The 23847-nt window shown below is 44.2% G+C and overlaps 1 protein-coding gene across 4 annotated transcripts in view; it reads left to right on the top strand.

The window, feature by feature from the left end:
* Positions 1-23847, top strand: part of HHAT (hedgehog acyltransferase) — a 364344-nt gene that overhangs the window by 192119 nt on the left and 148378 nt on the right. For all 4 annotated transcript variants that reach the window (XM_007163983.2, XM_007163984.2, XM_057526261.1 and 1 more), the window contains exon 9: positions 482-517. In XM_007163983.2, coding sequence (XP_007164045.2) covers positions 482-517 — 36 coding nt within the window. The remainder of the gene's footprint in view (positions 1-481; positions 518-23847) is intronic.

The following is a 23847-nucleotide window of genomic DNA, read 5'->3' as shown; positions in this document are numbered from 1 at the left end:
TCCCCACCCCTGTTCTTCCCTCTGGCCAGTGTGGATTCATGCTTTTAAATCATAATTTCCTTTATTTTTGAGTAAATGAACATCAGAGACAACTAGTGTTATGAAATGACTCCCCTTTTGGAAAAGTGATGAAGATCACTTTTCTGGCTTCTGTTTCTAGAGAGAGAGAGTTTAGGCTTGCCGAGATACTTTTGCTCTCATGAAGCAGTGGTTCTGCATCAGAATCATCTGGCGGGCTTGTTAAATCTAATTGCTGGGCCTCGTCCCCAGAATTTCTGAATCAGTGTGTGAGGGTGGGGACTGAGAATTTGCCCAGGGAATGCTGCTGTGGCTGATCCAGGGGTCATACTTCGAGAACCACTGTCATGGAGTAATCCATGTATTCGCCATGTTCCAAATGTAAATGATGTATTTTTGGTCAGGTCCACCACTGCTGTGAATATCTTCTATTGATATGCTTGTCTTTGTCTCCCTTCAACAGGTATTTTGACGTTGGACTGCATGATTTCTTAGTTAGGTAAGCCAATAGTTTTTATTTTAGATATCATTGGAATAGCGTGTCTATTATGGAATACTGAGATGAAAATAAAATCCTTGTGAAATATCTTGATAAATAATGGCAACCATATATTTGACAAGAAAACACCCCTAGCAGTGTTTTTTGTGCCTCCCAGAATCACACAAGAATATCCTTTTTAAACAATCAAAGGAATTTATTTTTAAAGGGGTTTGGATCTGAAATGATAGTTACCCAACTATTGGGCTACTGGAAAGACAAATGGAAGAGTGAAGAGAGGACTTTACTGGTGGCGCAGTGGTTAAGAATCCGCCTGCCAATGCAGGGGACGCGGGTTCGATCCCTGGTCCGGGAAGATCCCACATGCCGCGGGTAGCCCCTGCTCGCCGCAACTAGAGAAAGCCCGTGCACGGCAACGAAGACCCAATGCTGCCAAAAATAAATAATAAAATAAATAAATAAATTTATAAAAAAAAGAAAAGTGAAGAGAGCCAGCTTGCATTCATACATTAAACAACCCTCTTGAACAATTTTCCCTCCGTTGAATTTAAGCTTTTTAAACTGAATCTACTAGTTGTCTCACAATCATGAAGATACAGTCTTGTTCATAATTGAAAGAGATCACAGATGGCAGTTTATATCCTAGTATATTGGTGATTTTTACCAGAGTTGGCTTATGGGGCATATTAATTCCAAATAGCTATTAAATCAAACAGAGGTTAAATGGAAATATACCAGAAGATTAACAGTGTTGATAATAATATGCACGATATTTTTCCTGCTATAAACTTTGCTGTACTTTTTAGATTTTTTATTATACTGAGCATGTATTTGTTATTCTAATAATGGTGGAAAATGGTCATTAAAAATACCTATCAAATATATATGTGGGGAGCAGTAATGGTTGCTGAGGGACTATAAGCTAAGATCACAAGGAAACCAGAAATCATGTAGAGTGATTTACTTTCTGCAAATATGTAGCTCTAAATGCTAATTAATTCTGAGTCCACTAATAGAGAGTATTGTAAATCACATGTGATTTCTGGGTGGATGTTATAGTAGTTCAGTTCTCCACAATGCATGGCCATCTCCCTGTGGTTAAGATGCTGTCTGAGGGGACATGTACATCTTTGGCATCACCTTGATCCTAAACCAGCAGCATTTCCTCTGTGCCAGATTGCATATGGTGGTGTTCCGAGCAAGGCCATACATACCTTGTCCTTCCTCTAGGTCTTTATGCAAGGCTGTGCATGGAAATCTTGGCCTACCCCAAACCCAAGGAATCTGGATTATCCTGGCTTTCTCCAGGATATCACACACAGAAGGCAGTGTGTAAACAGTTACCCTTGACACATCAAGGGTAAATGTATTTTAGTAGGAGCGTTAAAGGGCCAGTGGTCATGGGAAAGGCAGGCATGAGAATTCTATATCTAAACCGATCAGAAAAACTGTCTGGGTGTACTTCAGGGAGTTGTTTGGATTTTTTGAGTTAATGTCTTTGGTGCTTTGTATTACTCCTGTGCTACTGTTCACATAATTGCTGTGGTAGCTGCAAGTTTGTACTTTTCTTACTTTCTCTAGTAACTTTCTTGAGGGCAGGGAACACGCCTCAATCACCTTTCCATAATTAAACTGTATGGAATCAACCTTCAACAAACATTTGTGTATGGGAATGTAAATTGATACAGCCACTATGGAAAACAGTATGCAGGTTCCTTAAAAAACAAAAAATAGAACTACCATACGACCCAGCAATCCCACTACTGGGCATATACCCAGAGAAAACCATAATTCAAAAAGAGTCATGTACCACAATGTTCATTGCAGCTCTGTTTACAATAGGCAGGACATGGAAGCAACCTAAGTGTCCATCAACAGATGAATGGATAAAGAAGATGTGGTACATATATACAATGGAATATTACTCAGCCATAAAAAGAAATGAAATTGAGTTATTTGTCATGAGGTGGATGGACCTAGAGTCTGTCATACAGAGTGGAGTAAGTCAGAAAGAGAAAAACAAATACTGTATGCTAACACATATATATGGAATCTAAAAAAAAAAAAAAAGGTCATGAAGAACCTAGGGGCAGGATGGGAATAAAGACACAGACCTACTAGAGAATGGACTTGAGGACACGGGGAGGGGGAAGGGTAAGCTGGGACGAAGTGAGAGAGTGGCATGGACATATATACACTACCAAATGTAAAATAGATAGCTAGTGGGAAGCAGCCGAACAGCACAGGGAGATCAGCTAGGTGCTTTGTGACCACCTAGAGGGGAGGGATAGGGAGGGTGGGAGGGAGAGACAAGAAGGAGGAGATATGGGGATATATGTGTATGTATAGCTGATTCACTTTGTTATAAAGCAGAAACTAACACACCATTGTAAAGCAATTATACTCCAGTAAAGAGGTTAAAAAAAACAAAAAAACCCCAACCAAACAAACAAAAAAACATTTGTGTAGAAGTGACTGAATGAGTAAATGAATGAAATGAGGCAGAAAGGACACAGAGGGTGAGGATTAAGAAGAAGCTGTTCATTTATTCAAGAGATAATTATTAAGCCTACCATGTGCCACTTCCTTGGTTACATCTGGGAATACCAAGGTGAGAAAAATAGACATTTGATTTAAAGCTTTCCCTGAACTCATCTCTTGCCAGCCTTGTGGTTTGAGCAACTTGAAGTGAGGAGGAGGGGTGGTCTGCCTCTGGGACCCCTCCTCCCTGTCCTTCTTCTGGGCTTCAACCATGTTTCCTATGTTGGGTGGGGAGGAGGCAGAGGGAAGGGTTAAGTGCCTCTAATGTAACTGGAACAGATGCTGGGACGCCCTGGCCCTGGCAGGAGGCCCTTATGGGTGCGTGCTAGTAAGATGCTCAACTAGTCACCTTAATCGGTTGTTCTGTGAACCAGGCAGAACTGGGGCTTCTTTCTGCCCTGCTATCTTCCTGCAGTTTTCCCTTCTTTTACTCTGGTAGGGGCAGGACAAATCAACGTGCCCACTGTTATCCACTGTGGGAGTAAAAGTCTCCCCTTCTTGCAGGCATGCCCAGTCTCTGGATGAAGTCTCTTCATCCCCTCCCCCAACATACAGCAGCACTCCCCATTAAGCCAGGAACCTAGGGACTCTAAGGGGTCTCTTCCTTGGTCCTCCTACCTGCTTGGGGATAGGGTGGGGCAGGGCGTGGGGTAGGGAGGTGGTTGGGGGAGCACTCAGTTCTCCATCTCTTAGTAATCCCAGGATGGGGTGCAAACCCCTTTGTTTGCAGCTGTCTTTAGAAAATGGGTCCTTTCTGCTCCCAGTTTGGGAGTCCCTAGTCCCCTTGTGGGGACTGAGCCCTGTTGATCTTGGGGCACCTTAGTGAGAACTGTTTCATCTGCACGTCGACCCCAGAAGCCAGCGGGGTTGAAGAGGGTGTGGGCACAGTGAAAGTGGGAGGTGAGGGAATGGCAGCCACAACTCCTTTAAGAAATGAAGCTGTGATAGGGAGGAAAGAAAGACATGGCAGCTGGTGGAGAAGGTGGTTTGAGTGGGGATTTTTTTTTTTTTTTTTTTTTAATTGGAGGAGCTCTTGTATTTAGCCACCAGAAGGTCTTAAGTGCCCTTTAGACTTAGAGAAAGTGTTTTCAGTTGGGTGGAGAGAAGCAGCACACGATTGCCAGGGGAATGAAGAAGCAAAGCAGTGAATGGTGACTTAGTGGCTCTAGTGGGCAATGGCGCTTTCCTGGAAGTATACCGCTGGAGAGCACCTTAGAGGTTGGAAGAATGTGGGGTCATACTTGTGGGACCCTTCTCGTTCTGTGATGGCCAGGAGAAGAAAATATATTTCCCTTTGTAAAAGAGGAGATGTTGGAGAAATTGGCATAGTTTTTTTGTTTTGTTTTTTTTTTTTAATTAACTGCATTTATTGGCTCCAGTAAACTCTTAACGTGTACTCTGGGTTGTCACGCTGTATTGAATGCTTAGCGTTTGGAAGGAAAGAAGCTGCAGCATGCCTGAAATTAATCAGCTGCATCTTTTACGTTGATGGAAGCAATGTCGACTTCTCTGGAATGACATCAGTTTCCACAAAGGCAAGAGCCCTATCTGTGATCTCAGCCTGGGCAACTGCAGGGAGGGACATGTTTCCTTTTAAGTTGTTGGAGTGCTTCACTGAGCTATGGGGCAGGAAGGAGCTGTCACGTTTAATGAAATGTGAGCATTTTTGGTATTGGCGTTTTATGATGACTGTGGGAAAACTCAGTGTGCTCAATCCTTCTGCATCTTATAGAAACCAAAGGGAAGACTTTCAGGAAACAGTAATCACAACTCACTTAAGAAATAGCCTCAGAAGAAGAGTATTGGCTGGAATTCTTAATGTGATGCTACAAAAGAAAAAGGAAAAGAGTGACCAATCTAGGAAAAGAGATTACAGAAGAAACCAGCTCTTTGATTTTAGATAACAGGATGGCTTGTTTAAATTTAGCTTAGTTAAGTTTTGGCAAGAAAGTAGAATTGACTAGTGATGTTCGGTTTGATTCTTGCTGACCGAGGCATATTTCATTTTACCCAGAATTGTAGCCAGCCCTACCCCTTTTATGAAAGGTATACTATAATTGCTTTGTACCTACCGCCCCTGCCCCCTTCTAAGTTCCTCAGGTTGGGGAATCGGTTTAAGTAATACAGGATGCTCTCGTGACTTTTAAAAGAAAACCTGGAGACCTTCCTCTTACATATTGTCTGAAAGATAAAATTTGTCAGTGTTTTTTTTTTTTTAAACAATTGCTCCTACGCTTATGCATGTAAAAAACAGGAAAATATTCACCTGTGTTTTCGTCTTCTTTTCTATATTGTTTATATTTAGCTATTTAATCCATTTCAAATACATATTTCAAATAAGAATCTAACTTAAAAAAAAATAGCAGGAATTCCTTGGTGGTCCAGTGGTTAAGTCTCAGTGCTTTCACTGCCGTGGGCCTGGGTTCAGTCCGTGGTGGGGGAACTAAGGTCCCACAAGCCTCATGGCACAGCCAAAAAAAAGCAAAATAAATTTTCTTTACCATCACTTTCCCTTTTTATTCTAAAGTCCATGTGTGAGTGCATCAGAGCCATTACTTTTGTCCTTAGGAGACTGTTTTGATATCCTGTCAGGACAAGCAAAAGTGCAGTGTGGATGCCATGGGTACTTCTTAGGCAAATAGAAAAAGGCAGTGAGCCTCAGGCATGGCCCTAAAGCTATTTGAGAAGCTCTCTGGAGTTAATACACTCATCAGAAGATAAATTCCTGTGCATAAGCAAACAGATTCTGCTTAGAGAATGTTCAGTATAGTGCAGATTCAATCCTGTACAAGCGCTAATGTGTCCATGAAACAGCACAGCTGTGCCCTTTTGAAGCGTGATTTTGTTCTGGTGAGAGAGAAGGTAGAATGGGCCAGCTGCTCACTTCTGTAGTGTCTTTTGTTCTTCTGGAGGTTGATCCTGGGATCCCACCATGGTCTGGAGGGTCTTTGAATTGTCAGAGGGCAGCACATTTCAGTGATGTGTGAATTAATGGTTCACTGAATTCTGAAATAAGCAAAACGGTTTTTGGCTTTCCCTTAGTGACAACCTATACCTACCTGACCCATTCAGAAAACCAGCCCCACAGCAGAACAGAAGCTTCATGAATCACAGGGTAGTTTTTCTCCACCTTTATTCTGAGCATCCTGAAGTTTATCACCACATTTGCTATAGTTAACGGTGCTGATAAAGAAGTCATTTGAAATATGTCTTGGATTCTGTGATGTCCAAAATGTTCAAGAGTCCGCCTTGCATCTTTAAGAAGCCTAGTAGTCAAAAGCGAGACTCATTTCGGGCTAAAGGCGTCCTCCTGAGAAGGAGAAGGAAGAGCGCTGGGGTTAAGCCTCTCTCTTTCCTGTGTCTCCTCAGGACAGCTGAGACCTGTTTAGGCTCTGAGCTGCTCTGGAAGCGGAGACGTTAAGGAAGAATGTGGGCATTTGGTCCTGGGAGTAAGAACCAGGAAGATAATTAGCATCTGTATTCAGTCTAGTAGCTTAGAAACAACTTAAATACATACTTGAAACCATTATGTATATTTTTATAGACAAATATAAAAGGAGGGAAGATAAAACCAATATGTATCTATTTTTCAGCACACACAGAGGTGATAACTCAGAGGCCAAATACCTGATTTGTTACATAGGATTTTGAATTTGTTATTGTGTAATTATAACACGGAAGTCAACTTTTGTTTGTCTGAGTAGGTAATTTTTTAATAGTGGTATAAAAAGTATATGAGCTGATTAAAAAGCTACCCCCGCCTGAGGGAGCCTGAACTCTGCATTTCTGCCCCTGATTAGGCACTGCTGATCCCCTCTTAGTGGCAATGGGAGGAGAGATGTGGCACTTGGGTCGGAGCCACCAAGTCCCCTTGGTCCCTGGCCACTGCAGACTCCTCTCCTTTGCAGGGACTGCAGCCTCCCAGCCTTCTTTTTAAAGCTTCCTTTCATTCCACTTGTGGAATATGAAACCAGCAGCTAATGGGCTGTGTGGTGTTCCAGTAAGTAACAAAGTGTTTTCAATAACAAGCGAGGAACATGTGTGTGAAGAAAGCCAGATCCCAAAGCGACCCCACGGAGGCAGATCATAGGATGCAGGCAGGATGCTGAAGAGAAGGTGACTGAAACCACCGTCGCTCCCGGGCACCGTCAGCTTCCAGATCCCGTTGAGTCTGTCTCCTCACCATATCTCACATCACCCTTTCCTTTGTTTCTGGAGAAAAGATACGCACCTTTGTCAGCAATTTGGGCTTCTTACCTCATAGGGCTGTAGTGAGGTTTAATACTATATGCAAAACACTTAGCTCCGTGCCTGGAAACAGTGGGGACGTAGTAGGGGTTAGTTTTGTCCTTCCCCCTTCCCCACTTCACCTCTGGAATCAGGGTAACAGGGTTTGAGTCCTGGCCCCTCTCCTACCAGTGTGACTTTAGGCAGCTCACTATCCCTTTCTGAGCCCTTGACGACTTACCTGATGCTGTCTCTCCCTACTCAGAAACAGTCAGTGATTCTTTTTCCTCTGTCAAAACCAGACTAATCCCCCCCCATGTCCTGGGTCCACCACAGTAGGTCTCAGGCTTCCTTTCCATCTCATCTCACCGTTATTCTCCTTTGGGTCACCGCCAAATGGGTCTAAATGCTGCTTTCTGTCTTTCCCCCATTCCCTGGCTTCTTTTCTTGGCTCATGTGTTCCCTGTGCATGAAGTGCCCACGCTGCCCCCATATCCAAGTCCTGCTTCTCTCAGGTCCATCTCAGATGCGGCCTTCTCCATGCTCAGCATAAATGTCTCCATATTGGGCCCATTGTCTTGTTTTTAACAGGCTATATGTCAATTATATCTCCATTTTTAAATAATGTAATATTTATTCCATTAAAAAAAAAAAAAGAGTAGAGCAGTGGACTGAGAAAGTTCCTTTCCTTGGTGACAGAGCTGAAACCAGTATCTCTAGTCTGACTAACTCAAGGACATAGAGCATAGGGAAGTGGCCGCCTGAGCATTTGGCACCATTAATTTAAAAAGATGTTTAATAAATACATTCTATTTCTCAAAAATGTAACATGACTTAGTAACCATCTCCTTTTTTCTTTTAATCCACTTATTTATGCGACCGGTTAAGTGGTCTAAGCACTATTCCAGGAGCTGGGATAAAAGCAATGACAAGATAGACAATACCCCTGCCCTCCCTTGGCTTGCCTTGTGTGGGTGAAGACGGAGAAAACAAGTAAGCAAGCCCTGTAATGCCCCTGATGTGATGGAGGAGCACGGTGGGAGAGCTAGCTCCCTTCGATAGCATGGGCAGGAGGGGCCTCTTGGAGGCGGTAGGTGACCCTGGGTAAGAGATGGGTGAGCGGGAGGAGGCATCTGGGGGAGATCTGGGGCTGCGCTGTTTCAGGCAGAGGGAAGGGCAAGCGCCAAGGCCCTGAGATGGGAAGGAGCCCCTTGAGGAATGGAAAGAGGGAAGCCCGTGGGGCTGGAGGGTGTGGAGCCAGGAGCCAAGAGTCCAAAATGATTCTGGAGGACAAGGTGATGGCCAGACTGTGAAGAAGAGCAGGGTCTCTTTTAGATGTGGTAGGAGCCATTGGAGGGTTTTCAGTAGGGGTGTAACAGGGTCTGTGTCAGGCTTAGCTAGGAACTTAGTGAAATTGTGACCTTTGAACCTCAGCCATTACCATGCTGCTCTGCCGTGAGCTGGAGCTTGGTGACCCAGGCCTGTCCTTGCTGCTCAGGGAAGTTTCTTGGACAACCAGCTGCTGTGAAAGCTACTCTGTGTTGAGTAACAGTAACCCTAACTATCCTTTAATTTCCTTCTGTTTATGTTTGCTTGGTGTGTTGTAAAAGGTGTGATTATACATGTGGGCATGAACCTGGAGGCAGTTAAACGATGCTGGAACCTGGCAACAGGCATTTGGAGAGCGTGGCTTGGCTCTGGGAAGTCCACCTGGGGTGGTGTTTGTAGCTTTCTCGTGGGGACAGGTAACCATCTTGTCTCGTGAGCTCTCGCCCCTTCACTGTGGGGTCTCTGAAGGTCCAGTTCTGAGCCCTCCGTGCTCCTGTCTCTGTGCCGCTCCCCTCGGATGTCGGCCACCCTCAGGACAGGAGGCCTCCTCCATCTAAGTGCAGCACTGGTCCCCCGCCTGGGGGCTGCCTGGAGGAGCACTCCATCTGGTTCGCTCATGAGAGCTGCTGCATAATGAGCTGCTATATTCTCCCCTCATGTTCTGGGTTGGTACGTTCTCAGTTTTTGTCACAGACTGAACCCCTTCCTGGCTTCCCCCGTCACAATCACTATCCAAGACAGCATTTCTCTTCCCCCAGACTCCAACACCTGGAGTGGTTTGTAGTCTTCTCCTTTCCTTTGTAGAATCTTAGGATGGAAGAGCCTTGATGATTAAGCCTCACATTACAGTACTTTTCAGTTCTTAGAAGATTTCTCAGATCCACTCTTGCTTCCTTCCTACTGCTACCACTTCTGAGGAAAAACTTCCCAGAATTGTTCATCTTCATGGCTGTGCTATATCGAGTTTGTTAATTAGAAAATCCAGATTAAAAAAGAAAAGAAAAGAAACCCTTCATGCTCTAAGAGTTGAAATGCATAATTCACTTCCCACCATACATAGCTTCTATCAATATAGATGTTCTGGTGAATAAATGTATCCTTTAAAAAATTGAAGAGAGCCCCTGGTGAATTAATTGAGCAAATTTGCAACATAGAGACATAATTTTAAGTGCACAAAGCTCTGGGTCAGGGAGGGATGCTGCTGAGTGGGATGGGCTGTAAAATCCATGGTCCAAACCAGTACAGATGGGGTATTTATTCAACAGGGCATTTGTTACGTGGTGGTGGTGTCGCTTTTTTTTTTTTTTTAATTAATTTATTTTATTTTTGGCTGCTTTAGGTCTTCATTGCTGCCCGCAGGCTTTCTCTAGCTGTGGCGAGCGGAGCCGGGCCTTCTCTTGCTACGGAGCACGGGCACATGGGCTCTAGGCATGCGGGCTTCAGTAGTTGTGGCACGCGGGCTCAGTAGTTGTGGCTCACAGACTCTAGAGCACAGGCTCAGTAGTTGTGGCGCATGGGCTTAGTTGCTCTGCGGCATGTGGGATCTTCCCGGACCAGGGCTCGAACCCGTGTCCCCTGCATTGGCAGGTGGATTCTTAACCACTGCACCACCAGGGAAGCCTGGTGCCTTTTTAAAAAATTCTTCTCCTAATTCCTGGGGATTGTTCTGACCTGTGGGGCTTCTGCACCAGGTAGAAGCCAGAAACTTGCTTTCCTTTGTCGTAAGAGTCTCCTCCCCTCTATTTAGCTTCTACTGAGAATGACATGTGGAGGGAGGGGGCCGTGGAATGCATTCTGGTGATCCTGGCGCAGTGCCGTCCAGCGTGGAGAGGCAGATATCTGGGTGGTGCTGCTCCCCTGAGCCCAGTGGCAGGTACAGTAGGGTCCCCATCAGAGCAGTGGTGGTGTGATTTGACAACAGTACCTGACTGCATAGCCTCCAAGCCTGGCTTTGAGACCCTCTCTCAGAGATGGTGCAAACTGCTGATTCTTCCTTAATCAATTCCTTTCATATTAAAACTAACCAGAGTGGGTTCTGTTATTTGCAAGTAAAATATCTGATGTAGCTACTTACCCAGTGATGTTTGGGATGTCTCGCTCGGCAGGGGGAGTACATGATCTTTACTTGGCTTTGCCCATGAGCACCATCGATTCCACACGCCAGATTTAAATAAAATTGCAGTTATTTTTGCATCGGTAACAGAAGCAGCCTGTGAAATGGAAAGGGCATTGGATCAGATACAGAAGGCCATGGCTCTAGCCTGCCTTGCCGCTCTCTTGCTGCGGTGATTTCGTGCAAGTCACTTCTCCTGTTGGGGCCTTAGTTTTCTTATTTGTAAAATGAGAAAATTATACCCGATAAACTCTAAGGTCCCTTCCAATCTCGGCAGCCTCTGACGAGCAGCTTTGGTGTTTTTATTATTAGAGAGCCGCTTCTGTTGTCCAGACCTGTGCTCTTTAATACAGCAGCTACTAGCCACCTGTGGCTATTTAAGTTTAAATGGTTTAAAGTCCGAAAAAATTACAAATTTTGTTGTTCCTTAGTTGCACTAGCCACATTTTAAGTGCTCAGTAGCCACGTGTAGCTGCTGGCTGTCATCTTGGACAAGGCAGATAGAGAACATTTCCATCGTCACAAACGTTCTCTTGGCTAACACTGGTCTACATGATAATGCCACGTGTCTACTTCCTTCGTAGAGATGCTGGGTGTGCAATTGTATTTCTGCCTGCTTAGTTGAAAGATCAACATCCATCTTATTAGCCGTTCAGCTTGCCCCAAAAGGAACTCCTTATCTACTCTTCCCCCCTCCCAACCTCCCCTTTGTCCCATCCCTACTCTCCCCCCATCTTAGGGATGGCTCCCCACCCATATTAACCAATGCAGAAACCTTGGGGTCGGTCTGGAAATGCCCTTCGTCGCCACCCTTCACATCCTCCATTTTGGTCCCTGAGTTCTGTCAGTTCCTCCTGTTAAGTGTTAACCGAACGTGCCGTTTTCCTCATTTGTACTGTGGGCCCCGTAACCGAGGCCCCTCATCTTCCGCTTCCCTTCTGCTGTAAACCTCACCTTGACTTTCTTCCTCATTCCGCCTGTCCCCTCCGTCCAGCCATTGAATCGAAACACAGTTTACAGGCAAACCAACAACAGGCAGTTTTAATCAGCCATTTTCCTCCCTCCACAGCCATGCATTCGGCTGCCTTTTCCGGACATAACTCTTAGCCCCATGAGCAGCCGCATTAACTTCTTTCCGTTCCCTGAACAAGACTCACTCCTTCATTTTCTTCTTTCTTTTTGTGCGTGTTTGCTTCCCTCTTCCCCTATAGGCCTTCTCAGCACTGGGGCCAGAGGTCACCTCTCTTGCAGAGCCCTTGCTGGCTCCCCTGGAGGAGTTAGGTGCTCCCCCTGGGGCGCTCTGCCGTCTTGAAGGTCACGGTTGGTGGCCTGGGGTTCAGGCTCTGTTGTTGGGCTGCCTGGGTTTGAATGCCGGTTGCATCACTGTTGATTCTGTGACCAACTTGACAGCTCTGTGCTTGACTTTCCTCATCTATACAATGAGTATTAGTAATAATACCTAATACACAGGCTGTTTTTGAGGATTAGGTGACATTGATTTTTTTTTTAAATTAATTTATTTATTTATTTTTGGCTGTGTTGGGCCTTCGTTTCTGTGCGAGGACTTTCTCCAGTTGCTGAGAGCGGGGGCCACTCTTCGTCACGGTGTGTAGGCCTCTCACTGTCGCGGGCTCTCCCATTGCAGAGCACAGGCTCCAGACGCGCAGGCTCAGTAGTTGTGGCTCATGGGCCTAGTTGCTCCGCGGCATGTGGGATCTTCCCAGACCAGGGCTCGAACCCGTGTCCCCTGCATTGGCAGGCAGATTCTTAACCACTGTGCCACCAGGGAAGCCCACATTGATATATTTAAAGTGCTTAAAATAGCATTCAGCATGGAGTAAGCACTTAATAATTGTTCATTGTTGTCACCATCATTATACTTTACTTGACTCCTTGTTCATCTGCTGGGGTGATAGCAGACTGAATGGCAACACCAATTTTTTTTTTAAAGAGAAATCTAAGATGGTGCTTTCTCTTCGGTTTGATGATTGACATGTAAGCTCCGTGAGCTTGCTTTCTCCTCCATTTTCCTATGAGCACCTGGCAACAGGTGGTGTGCCCACAGGATGGACGTGAACAGGTGGAGTTGGCTGTAGCCCAGACCCAAGCCAGCTCTGGCACTTACTAGCAACGTGACTTGACTAGCAAGTTTTTTCATATCACGGCTGCCGTTTCCCCATTTGTGAAATGCTGCTTTTAGGAGGAAAGTCAGGCACTTCAAAAACATAAGTTAAATCAAGCAAATCAATACCACATGGGTGAGATCAATCATTCTAAATGCAGGGATCCACTCATTTATCATCAGATCATTTTAGTATCTACTGTGGGCTAGAACACAGTAGTAAGCAAATAGAGACATGGCTCCTACTCTCATGGAGCTTAGGGTTTGGGAGCAGAGAGCTGTCTGTGGGAAATCATACACATATGTGGACAAGTATAGTAGCCAGTAATGCCAAGAAGGAGACACATGGTCCTACAAGTGCGTAGGGCACTTGACCCAGGAGTGGAACAGGAGCTTCCCCGGGGGAAGGCTCCCCAGGAGACAATGCTGAGGTGGAGGGAAAAGTATCCTCAAAGAGCAGGGTGCATTCCAGGAGGAAGGACAGAAAGGTCCTAGTGGTTGAAGCACAGAGTGACGGGCGCACACGGAGGCTGGGAGGTTGTCCTGGATCAGGCCATGAAAGGTCTTGAGTGCTGTTTGTTGTTGTTGTTTTTTCTTTTGAACTGTATGCCCTCCTCCTCACTCTCCTCTGCATTGATTCAAGTCCTTGGATGGTGAGAATGACTACCTTAGCCTCTGTGTGCATCCGTGCCTCTCACCTCACCCTCCTCAAATACACCCTCTACTCTGCTGCCACAGATGCCTCAAAAAGTAGGTTGGGTCCTGTCATCTGTTGAAATCCGCCTGAAGCTTTCTCCTCATCAGGCCATACAAGCCCTATGAAGGTCTGACCCTGCCTCAGCTCCCGCCACTTTCCCTCCTGCTGCCCTGGCACCAGCCATAGTCACGCCGAACAGTGTCGCCTTAACCAGTGATGCTCTCTTTGGCTTTTATATCCTCTCCCGAATGTTCTTCCCCTTCCCCTTTGCTTCCAGGCTGTTTCCTACTCAACCCTTCAGTCACAGGCCATCCATCACCTCTTCAGAGTTGCCTCCTTGCTCTCCAACATGTACTCACAGCCTCTTGTGATTTTTTTTTCCTCACAGCTCTTACCCCACCACGTCATTATGGCGCACTTCCTGTCTCCACAGAGTGGCAGTGAGCTCCATGAGGACCATTTGTGATGTCATTTTTGTCTATCAACATCTCCTGAGACAGGACCGTTAACTGGGGGGGAAGTGTTGATATGTGTTTGTTAAAATAAGCTCCATTGAATGCTGTTTGAAAGATCAAAGTCAGGCAGGGAAACAACCTAACTGTCCACCAACAGAGGAATGGATAAAGAAGATGTGGTACATTTATACAATGGAATATTACTCAGCCATGAAAAAGAGTGAAATAATGCCATTTGTAACAACATGGATGCAACTAGAGATTATCATACTAAGTGAAGTAAGTCAGAAAGAGAAAGACAAATACCATATGATATCACTTATATGTGGAATCTGAAATATGGCACAAATGAACCTATCCATGAAATAGAAACAGACACACATAGAGTACAGACTTGTGGTTGCCAAGGGGGAGGGGGAGTGAGGGACAGATGGACTGGGAGTTTGGGATTAGCAGATATAAACTATTACATATAGAATGGATAAACAACAAGGTCCTACTGTATAGCACAGGGAAGTATATTCAGTATCCTGTGATAAACCATAATGGAAAAGAATATAAAAAAGAATGTACATGTGTGTGTAACTGAGTCACTTTGCTGTACAGCAGAAATTAACACACCATTAACACAACTATACTTCAATAAAATATTTTAAAAAAATAATCAAAGTCAGGCTCAGATTCTAAGCAGTAACTTGGAAATGGGTGACTAAGGAGTTTGCTGGGAAAGTGTAGCTGTAGTTAAAAATTACTTATGCGCATGTATCCAATGGAATTGATGTACTGAAGGGAAAAAACCTTCAGCAGAAAATGCATAGTGTAGCCTATTAATTAATATACTAGAGTGAGAGGATCTTTATCACTAATATGTCAATAATACTAATAATACCAACATTTAAAATGATGAAAACTTTTGTATTAATTAGAGAAGATTCATTTGCATTCAGAAAACCTCTACCCAAATGAGAAGAATGTGTGGCGGGACAATCAGCGAGCTGGGAGTTGGGCATACCCTGCAGTCTGTGGGAATGAGGAGTTGCAGATGTACCAGGGAGGAGGTATGATGCTGTGAGTCAGTGTAGCGATTTTCTTCTCCATCATTTGTTTTGGGGGATTGTCAAAATCCTGGTGTGCTCGTGGGAATATGTTACTCCTTTGAACATGACCTGTTAATAAGTGCAGCCTTGGAACCTTGGGGATGTTTCCAAATGTTAGTCAACATACAAGATCAAGGTCTGTTGTAATGAGGTTGATACGTGCTGTTGAGTTGGTGGACATCAGACAGAACATCGAAGCAAGCACACCTGTGAGGAAAGGGGTCGACTTGCTATGGGGGAGGGGCTTGGTAGGGCACCAGCCTAGTACCAGGAGATCAATGTTTGCCAAGAGTTGGGTAAAATTTGCTTCCTAAGTAGAGTGGACATTTGCTCCATACTCTGGCTACTCAGTGAGTACCTTTTGAACATCCTTCTGGCTTTGGGAAATGTCTGGCCTTCTGAACTCTACCTCCTCAAAGTACAAGTCAAAAAGTCACTTTCTGCGTCTCCCTGGCAGCTAGTGCCAGAATATATTACAGGCTCTGCCAGTCAGATGCATCAAAGGGGTAACTGATTCAGAAGGCAGTCAGGAGAGGCATCCCACCGAAGTGTTTCTGGGGAGCGTGGTAGTAGCATCTGCAGTAGGGCCTGCAGGGGCTGTCTGGTGAATCAGTCATCTCCCAGCCTGATTCACTGGTCCGCCCAGATGTTCTGTGACCTAATGTCCTTAAGAAATTTCTATTCTGCTTCAGTTATCTAGAGTGCATTCTGTTGTTTACAACTAAAAACTCTGAATGGTATGGGAGACTATATAAATGGACATGGCCAAGGAAGCTGTGTTCTCAGAGCAACTCAGTGCTGACTAGAGACCATGGGAATCTTGAGGAAACTGGATACAGTTTCATCCTTTTGGTTGTGCTGCCAATTCAAGGTGTTTCTGCTGTAATGCGAGGCATACAAACTTGAAAAATCTCAGGTTATATAAAATGGCACACAAAAAGATAACAGGACTTACGGAAAAATAGAGTTGGATAGATCACCCCAAATCTATGAAACTCCATCCAGAACACTAAGAAAAACAATAACAATCCTAATAAGGATATCAGCTCAACTGGAAAGTCACACTGAATTACTAGGAAATAAATATTCTAGGCAGTATCAGCCTTTACCTTAAAATGTGACAGTACCTTGATGGAAGGGGGATAGAGACACTGCTGAGTTCTGAAGGCAAGGTTAGAGGGAGGTGGGGAAAAGTACTTGTAGGCTTTACGCAGGTTTGAGTGATGACTGAGATGGATGGCTCTGGATCCTTGTTTTGTGATGTTCTTTTACACTGCATCTTTGAGAACTATGCATTATGTCTGTCTGTGACAGAGCAGAGTCTGTGGCTCTACTAGGCTAATAGGAAAAAGGGGCGGGATGAATGGGTACCTGGTACAGTAATGTAATCAGCTCTGTTTGTGAGCTTTGTGTTCAGGTGCTTTTACTTGGGGCTGAGTATTAACAAGCTAAGAAAAAAATACCTATAAACCGACACAATTTGTGTTTTGTATGGACGTTGTTCTCCTATTTACCAATGACATATGTACTATGGTATTTAGGGAAACATGTGCTATAGTAGACGAGAGTGTATTTGAAAGTGTTCCGTAAACCTGAAAATATGGAAGACCCTTGGCCTGTAGATAAAGGGACTGTGGGATAAAGGATCCCCAGCATTATTTAAGAGGAGGAACCCCAGGAGAAGAGTAGACTGTCTTATTGCTGAAGGCAAGAGATATGGCCTGGCATAGAAGTTAGAGACACAGGCTGTGGACAGACCACCTGGATATGAATCCCTCCTCTCCCATGTGCTAGGTCTGAGCCCTGGTTTGATCATTTGTAAAATGGAGATAATAAGGATACTGCCTTAAATGTGTTAATGCATGTGAAATACTCGGGGCAGTTCCCTAAATGATGGCTACTGTTGTTGACTTCTCATCCTTCTGTCTACGATCTGATCTGCTTCAAGGGTAAGGAGAGAAAGCTCGCATGAAGTACTTCTCACAGGGTCTAACACGTAATAGGCATTCGGTCCACATTTGCTGAATTTGGATCCAGTGAGAACTATCCACATAGACTGCAACCAGCACAGTATCCTTTCCTCCTCCTAAGTCAGTGTGGACACTGCTTACTGGCAAGGACGGGATGATCTGTTTTGAAAGGACAGATTCAGGAGCACGTTCTGGACTGGCGGGCTGTGTGTGCATCCCGGGTGCTTGAGAGTAGTAACATAAAATCCCAAGGGAAGGTCAGACCTTCAGAACAGAGCCTGAGTAGAAAGAATTTGCCTCCAGCCTGATTTCAGTTGCAACCAGGCCATTTCAATTAAAAACACTTTAGATGCTGGAAGCCACAGCGTCTGTTTCTAATTGAAAGGTTATTTGCAGACAATATGTTTTTCATAGAGTGACATTTGTATGTGTTTATTAATACAGAATCTATTGCAGTAAAATCCATTTTGGAAATGGAAATAGATAATTAATTTTGAACCTTTTAATCATTTTTTAAGCCAAATAGTGAACTGGAAAGCATTTAGCCGAGGAAGTGCATCTGATTACACAAGCAAATTATTCAGTTGGGATGGGATGCAAATATATACTGTCTCCTTCTGTTCTATCAGGGTAGGCAGAGGGGAGAGGTTCCTCATTTTATCTCTAGGTTCTGTGACACTTTTTACTCACATCTGATGCTTTAGAGGCCCGCGATTCTAGTCCTGGCTTTTCCATTCATTTCATGGTCTTGGGAAAGTCACTTTACGTTTCTGGACATCAGTTACTCATCTGTAAAATACCTTATGATTTAAAAGGTCTCTTCTAGCTCTGACCATATGTAATTGTAGGATTCTGTGCCTTGGTGAAAGTGGACAAATTCCTGTGAGCACTTGAGCCATTCAAGAACTCTGGTCTCCTTGAGGCCCCAGACTGGAGTTAAAGATACTAGATTTTCTGTTTTATTCAGCACCATGCACAGAGCTCCTACTGTATGCAGAGTACATTAAGGCCAGTGAGGGGACAGAAGAGTAAGCAACTGCTTACATTTCCTGTGGTCTAGTTGCAGAAGGAAAGCAAATTTATGACATAGTCAGGAAGATTAAGACGGTTAGAAATGCCAGTGCTTAAGCTTTCCCAGTTGTTGTGGAATATGGAAGGAAGAGCGTCCTAGTGGGAAGTCTGGGGAATTGGACAAATTCCTAAGGACAATATTTATAACTGAATGATGGGACTTGGTTTTCTACTCTCTTTGCTGAGCCAAATCTATTTATTTTCTTTTTTTTTTTTCTAGTTTTTAAAATTTTGGAGTATAGTTGATTTACAATGTTGTGTTAATTTCTACTGTACAGGAAAGTGACTCAGTTACACACATATATACATTCTTCTTTTATATTCTTTTCCATTATGGTTTATCACAGGATATTGAATATAGTTCCCTGTGCTATACATTAGGAACTTGTTGTTTATCCTAGACTATTTATTTTCTTTCTATCATTTTTAAAAATATAGTTGGGTGGGTCTTCCTCCCTTCAGCTTTTTCTTGAGTGTTTGAAAAACCCATGGCATCTAGTACAGCACTTTGTTTAATATAAATGTCTTGAATGGTGGAACGGCCCCCCCGCCCATCCTCGCCCTGGGGAGGACTGGGTTAGATGATCTATGCAGAAGAACTTGGTACCCTTGTAAAATATCGTTAAGGTTAATTACCAGCCCGTTGTTCTAACCCACTGGGTTGTAATCTTGTGGGGACAGGGGACTGGGTAACATGGCAGTCGGTTGCCTCTTGCTGTTTTCTGAGGTGGAAAAAATGTGCCCTGCTTTCAAGGATCTAAGAGAAACAGATACACGAAAATCATCGATGTTTCGTAGCTGATGATTCTCTGGACATTGGCTGGAATCCCTGTGGTTGGGGGAGGGAGAAGAGCAGGAGAGGGAAGCCAGTCAGCTTCGTGTACAGAAAGCTCTGTCCACACATCAGACGTCAGACCTGGACTGGCCTTTTATAACAGAAGCTGCTTTGAGGGATGCTCTTGCTGATGTGTGTGAGTGTCTGTATCTCCTTATGCTGCATCTGCATGGGAAATACAGCAAAGGTTTTGGTTGATTTTTTTTTTTGTTTTTGGAGGTGGGGAGAATCCCTGTGTCTAGCATACCCACCGGTGTATTTCCAAGAGCCAAAAACAAAGACACAAAATAAACGATGTTCCAGATCAAACCGAAGTGACAACCACAGAAAACATGTAAATATGCTAAGAGCGTTGCAACCAGTAGCATTACCCCCCCGCGGTTCTGAATTACAGAGCCCGGAAGAGCATCTTGGCAGTGGGCGTTGAGGTCTCGAGGCTAATTCCAGCAATTACTCAGCCAACAGCCAGCTCCTTGACTCAGAGAGAGCTGCTGCAGAGAGGCCTGGAGTACTGGCGTGTTACGTCCAGCCGTGCCTCACCCTGGCCATCGGAGTGCTGGTGGGTAACTGGTCTGGTTGTCTTAAAGTGGCAGAGTTTTTTTTAAATGTTTTCTTCCCTTTAACTGGGGAAAATACTTTTAGAGCTTTCGTCAGGTAATCACTGAAGCCACTGCTGTTCAGTATACAGATACCTATCTGAAGGCGCTGAGACAGCTGTATAAATGTAGCCCATTCCGGCACACAGACCCACACCATCCGCCACCCATGCAGCCCAGAGGCTGACTCCTGTTGGTTCACAGCTGCTGCTGGTATTCTGAGGATGAGTTTCGGAGCGTCTTTCCGGTGCTCCCTCAACACTGTTTGTCTAATTAGACAAAATGTGTCCAGTTCGCCCCAGTTTCCCACTGGGGAACCCAGCTGTCTGCTGTTTTTGTGTGTGTCTACCCCAGTCATGCTGGGTTCAGCACCACTTTACTGCTGGTGGCCTGGGGGCTTTTAGTGATTGTGTGTCTCTCCTGCACTGCATCATCTGATGGGAAGACCGAAGAGGGCAAAAGCTGTCCTTTCCCATTTCAGCTAGAGAAAGATTTGTGTATTCTAATGAACAGAAAATTAATGTAGCTGGGGCATTCAGATAAGGGATGTGGTGCTAATACAGGTGATCGGGAGAGTAGCAAAGGCCTCTGTCAAATAGTTCCCCCAAGAGCTACTGTCTAAATTGGACCCTTGCTAAAATATAAAGCAGGATTTCTCAACCTTGATACTAGTGACATTTTGGATCAGAAACATCTTTGTTGTGGAAGGATGCCCTGTCTACCATAGATGTTTAGCAACATCTCTGGCCTCTAGTCACTAAATACCAGTAGTAGCCTCAGTTGTGACAACCAAAAAATGTCTCCAGGCAGTGCAAAATGTCCCTGAGGGTGGGGTGGGGAGGGAAGAATTGCTCTTGGTTGAGAAACTTCTATAAAATAAAATACCATGTCTGGTTTTGAGCTGTACCTAAAGAGGATGTGGAAAAGGTGGCTATAAGGGCTTCAAGTTTAAAATGATGTCTGCCTGTGGCTTCTGATACAGCCTCACTCATTCACCCATGACGATGTCTAGAAAACACTGGAAGAGATGAAAATAAATACTGGAAAGTAGGGCTGGAATTCAGCTTGTGGTCAGAATCAATGAGAAATTTCCTTTAACATGGCACACGGAGCTGGTCTGAAGAAGGAACTCGGTGGCCCCTGCGTGCTGTGCTGTGCAGTGCCCTCGCCCCTCTCCTGGTGTCTGTTCCACCAGTTTAGAAACACGTGGTCTGTCCCCTCCAGAAAAGTGAACTGCCCTCCGCCAGTCCATAGCTGTTGTATTTTGTCCCAATACAGTTGTTGTGTTCCTCCTCCCTTCATAAGCACCTCTCTTTCTGCATCAATATGGAGACTCTGATGGTAATAAATTAGGTAGGCAGGAAGTGGGCGATGTGGGATTGGACTGGCAGTGGTGCATTTCTGCTGGAGGTGAGAGTGGAGACGGAGGGGCCCTGCCAACACATCGGAAGTCGTCATTTTAATGTGTCATATTGGTTGGTTGATTGGATGAGCAAGGAAATGGATTGAGGAAAGATGAGCCATATCAGAGAATACCCATTAGAAATTGGAAATGGACTGGGTGCTGACACCTCGTTATGTTCTTCATGTGCATTGCCTGAGAAGGAGCTTGGACTCTTGTTTGTTTAAGAAGACAGAGAACATTCTGAGGGTGGTCTTTTAGTCTTGTTTATGGTTTCCTTTGCTGTGTAAAGGGTTTTAAGTTTCATTAGGTCCCATTTGTTTATTTTTCATTTTATTTCCATTACTCTAGGAGGTGGGTCAAAAAAGATCTTGCTGTGATTTATGTCAAAGAGTGTTCTGCCTATGTTTTCCTCTAGGAGTTTTATAGTGTCTGGCCTTATATTTAGGTCTTTAATCCATTTTGAGTTTATTTTTGTGTACGGTGTTAGGAAGTGTTCTAATTTCATTCTTTTACATGTAGCTGTCCAGTTTTCCTAGCTCCACTTATTGAAGAGGCTGGCTTTTCTCCGTTGTATATTCTTGCCTCCTTTGTCAAAGACAAGATGGCCATATGTGTGTGGGTTTATCTCTGGGCTTTCTGTCCTGTTCCATTGATCTGTTTTTGTGCCAGTACCATACTGTCTTGATTACTGTAGCTTTGTAGCATAGTCTGAAGCCTGGGAGCCTGATTCCTCCAGCTGTTTTTCTTTCTCAAGATTGCTTTGGGGCTTCCTTGGTGGTGCAGTGGTTGAGAATCTGCCTGCCAATGCAGGGGACACGGGTTCGAGCCCTGGTCTGGGAAGATCCCACATGCCATGGAGCAACTAGTCCCGTGAGCCACAATTACTGAGCCTGCGCGTCTGGAGCCTGTGCTCTGCAACAAGAGAGGCCACGATAGTGAGAGGCCCGCGCACCGCGATGAAGAGTGGCCCCCACTTGCTGCAACTAGAGAAAGCCCTTGCACAGAAACGAAGACCCAACACAGCCATAAAATAAAAATAAATAAATAAGCAAATATGGTTAAGAAAATATATTTTAAAAAAATTGCTTTGGCTCATCAGGGTCTTCTGTGTTTCCATACAAATTGTAAATTTTTTTGTTCTAGTTCTGTGAAAAATGTCATTGGTAATTTGCCCTCAGAATGGGAGAAAATATTTGCAAATGAAGCAATTTACAAAGGATTAATCTCCCAAATATACAAGCAGCTCATGCAGCTCAATATCAAAAGAGCAAACAACCCAATCCAAAAATGGGCAGAAGACCTGAATAGACATTTCACCAAAGAAGGCATACAGATGGCCAAAAAACACATGAAAAGATGCTCAGCATCACTAATCATAAGAGGAATGCGAATCAAAACCATGAGGTATCACCTCACGCAGGTCAGAATGGCCATCATCAAAAAATCTGCAAACAATAAATGCTTCAGAGGGTGTGGAGAAAAGGGAAGCCTCTTGCACTGTTGCTGGGAATGTAAATTGATACAGCCACTATGGAGAACAGTATGGAGGTTCCTTAAAAAACTAAAACTAGAACTACCATATGACCCAGCAATCCCACTATTGGGCATATACCCTGAGAAAACCATAATTCAAAAAGAGTCATGTACCCCAATGTTCATTGCAGCACTATTTACAATAGCCAGGACATGGAAGCAACCTAAGTGTCCATTGACAGATGAATGGATAAAGAAGATGTGGCACATATATACAATGGAATATTACTCAGCCATAAAAAGGAATGAAATTGAGTTATTTGTAATGAGGTGGATGGACCTAGAGTCTGCCATGCAGAGTGAAGCAAGTCAGAAAGAGAACAACAAATACCGTATGTTAACGTACATATATGGAATCTAAAAAAAACCGGTACTGATGAACCTAGTGGCAGGACAGGAATAGAGATGCAGTTGTAGAGAACGGACTTGAGGACACAGCGAGGGAAGGGGAAGCTGGGACTAAGTGAGAGAATGGCATTGACATATATGCACTACCAAATGTAAAATGGATGGCTAGTGGGAAGCAGCTGCATAGCACAGGGGCATCAGCTTGATGCTTTGTGATGACCTAGAGGGGTGGGATAGGGAGGATGGGAGGGAGGCTCAAGAGGGAGGGGATATGGGGATATATGTATACTTACAGCCGATTCACTTTGTTGTACAACAGAAACTAACACAACATTGTAAAGCAGTTATACTCCAATAAAGATATTTAAAAAGAACAAAGTGAAAGGCAAAGGATTGTTCCCTTTATCTTTTTCAGTTGAAGAAAAATTTTGAGAAACTACAGTCATTTGAAGTCCTACTCCATTATTAATTTTTTTTTTTTTTTAATATATGTGCCACATCTTCTTTATCCATTCATCTGTCAGTGGACACTTAGGTTGCTTCCATGTGCTGGCTATTGTAAATAGTGCTGCAATGAACATTGGGGTACATGACTCTTTTTGAATTATGGTTTTCTCAGGGTATATGCCCAATAGTGGGATTGCTGGGTCATATGGTAGTTCTATTTTTAGTTTTTTAAGGAACCTCCATACTGTTCTCCATAGTGGCTGTATCAATTTACATTCTCACCAACAGTGCACGAGGGTTCCCTTTTCTCCACACCCCCTCCAGCATTTATTGTTTGTAGACTTTTTGATGTTGGCCATTCTGACCGGTGTGAGGTGATATCTCACTGTAGTTTTGATGTGCATTTCTCTAATGATTAGTGATGTTGAGCATCCTTTCATGTGTTTGTTGGCAATCTGTATGCCTTCTTTGGAGAAATTTCTATTTAGGTCTTCTGCCCATTATTGGATTGGGTTGTTTGCTCTTTTGATATTGAGCTGCATGA

The sequence above is a fragment of the Balaenoptera acutorostrata genome, chromosome 1 (assembly GCF_949987535.1).
Source record: "Balaenoptera acutorostrata chromosome 1, mBalAcu1.1, whole genome shotgun sequence".
In the NCBI taxonomy this organism is placed as follows: domain Eukaryota; kingdom Metazoa; phylum Chordata; class Mammalia; order Artiodactyla; family Balaenopteridae; genus Balaenoptera; species Balaenoptera acutorostrata.
Note: the sequence above shows the minus strand (reverse complement) of the source record. Positions and strands in the feature narration are given on the sequence as shown.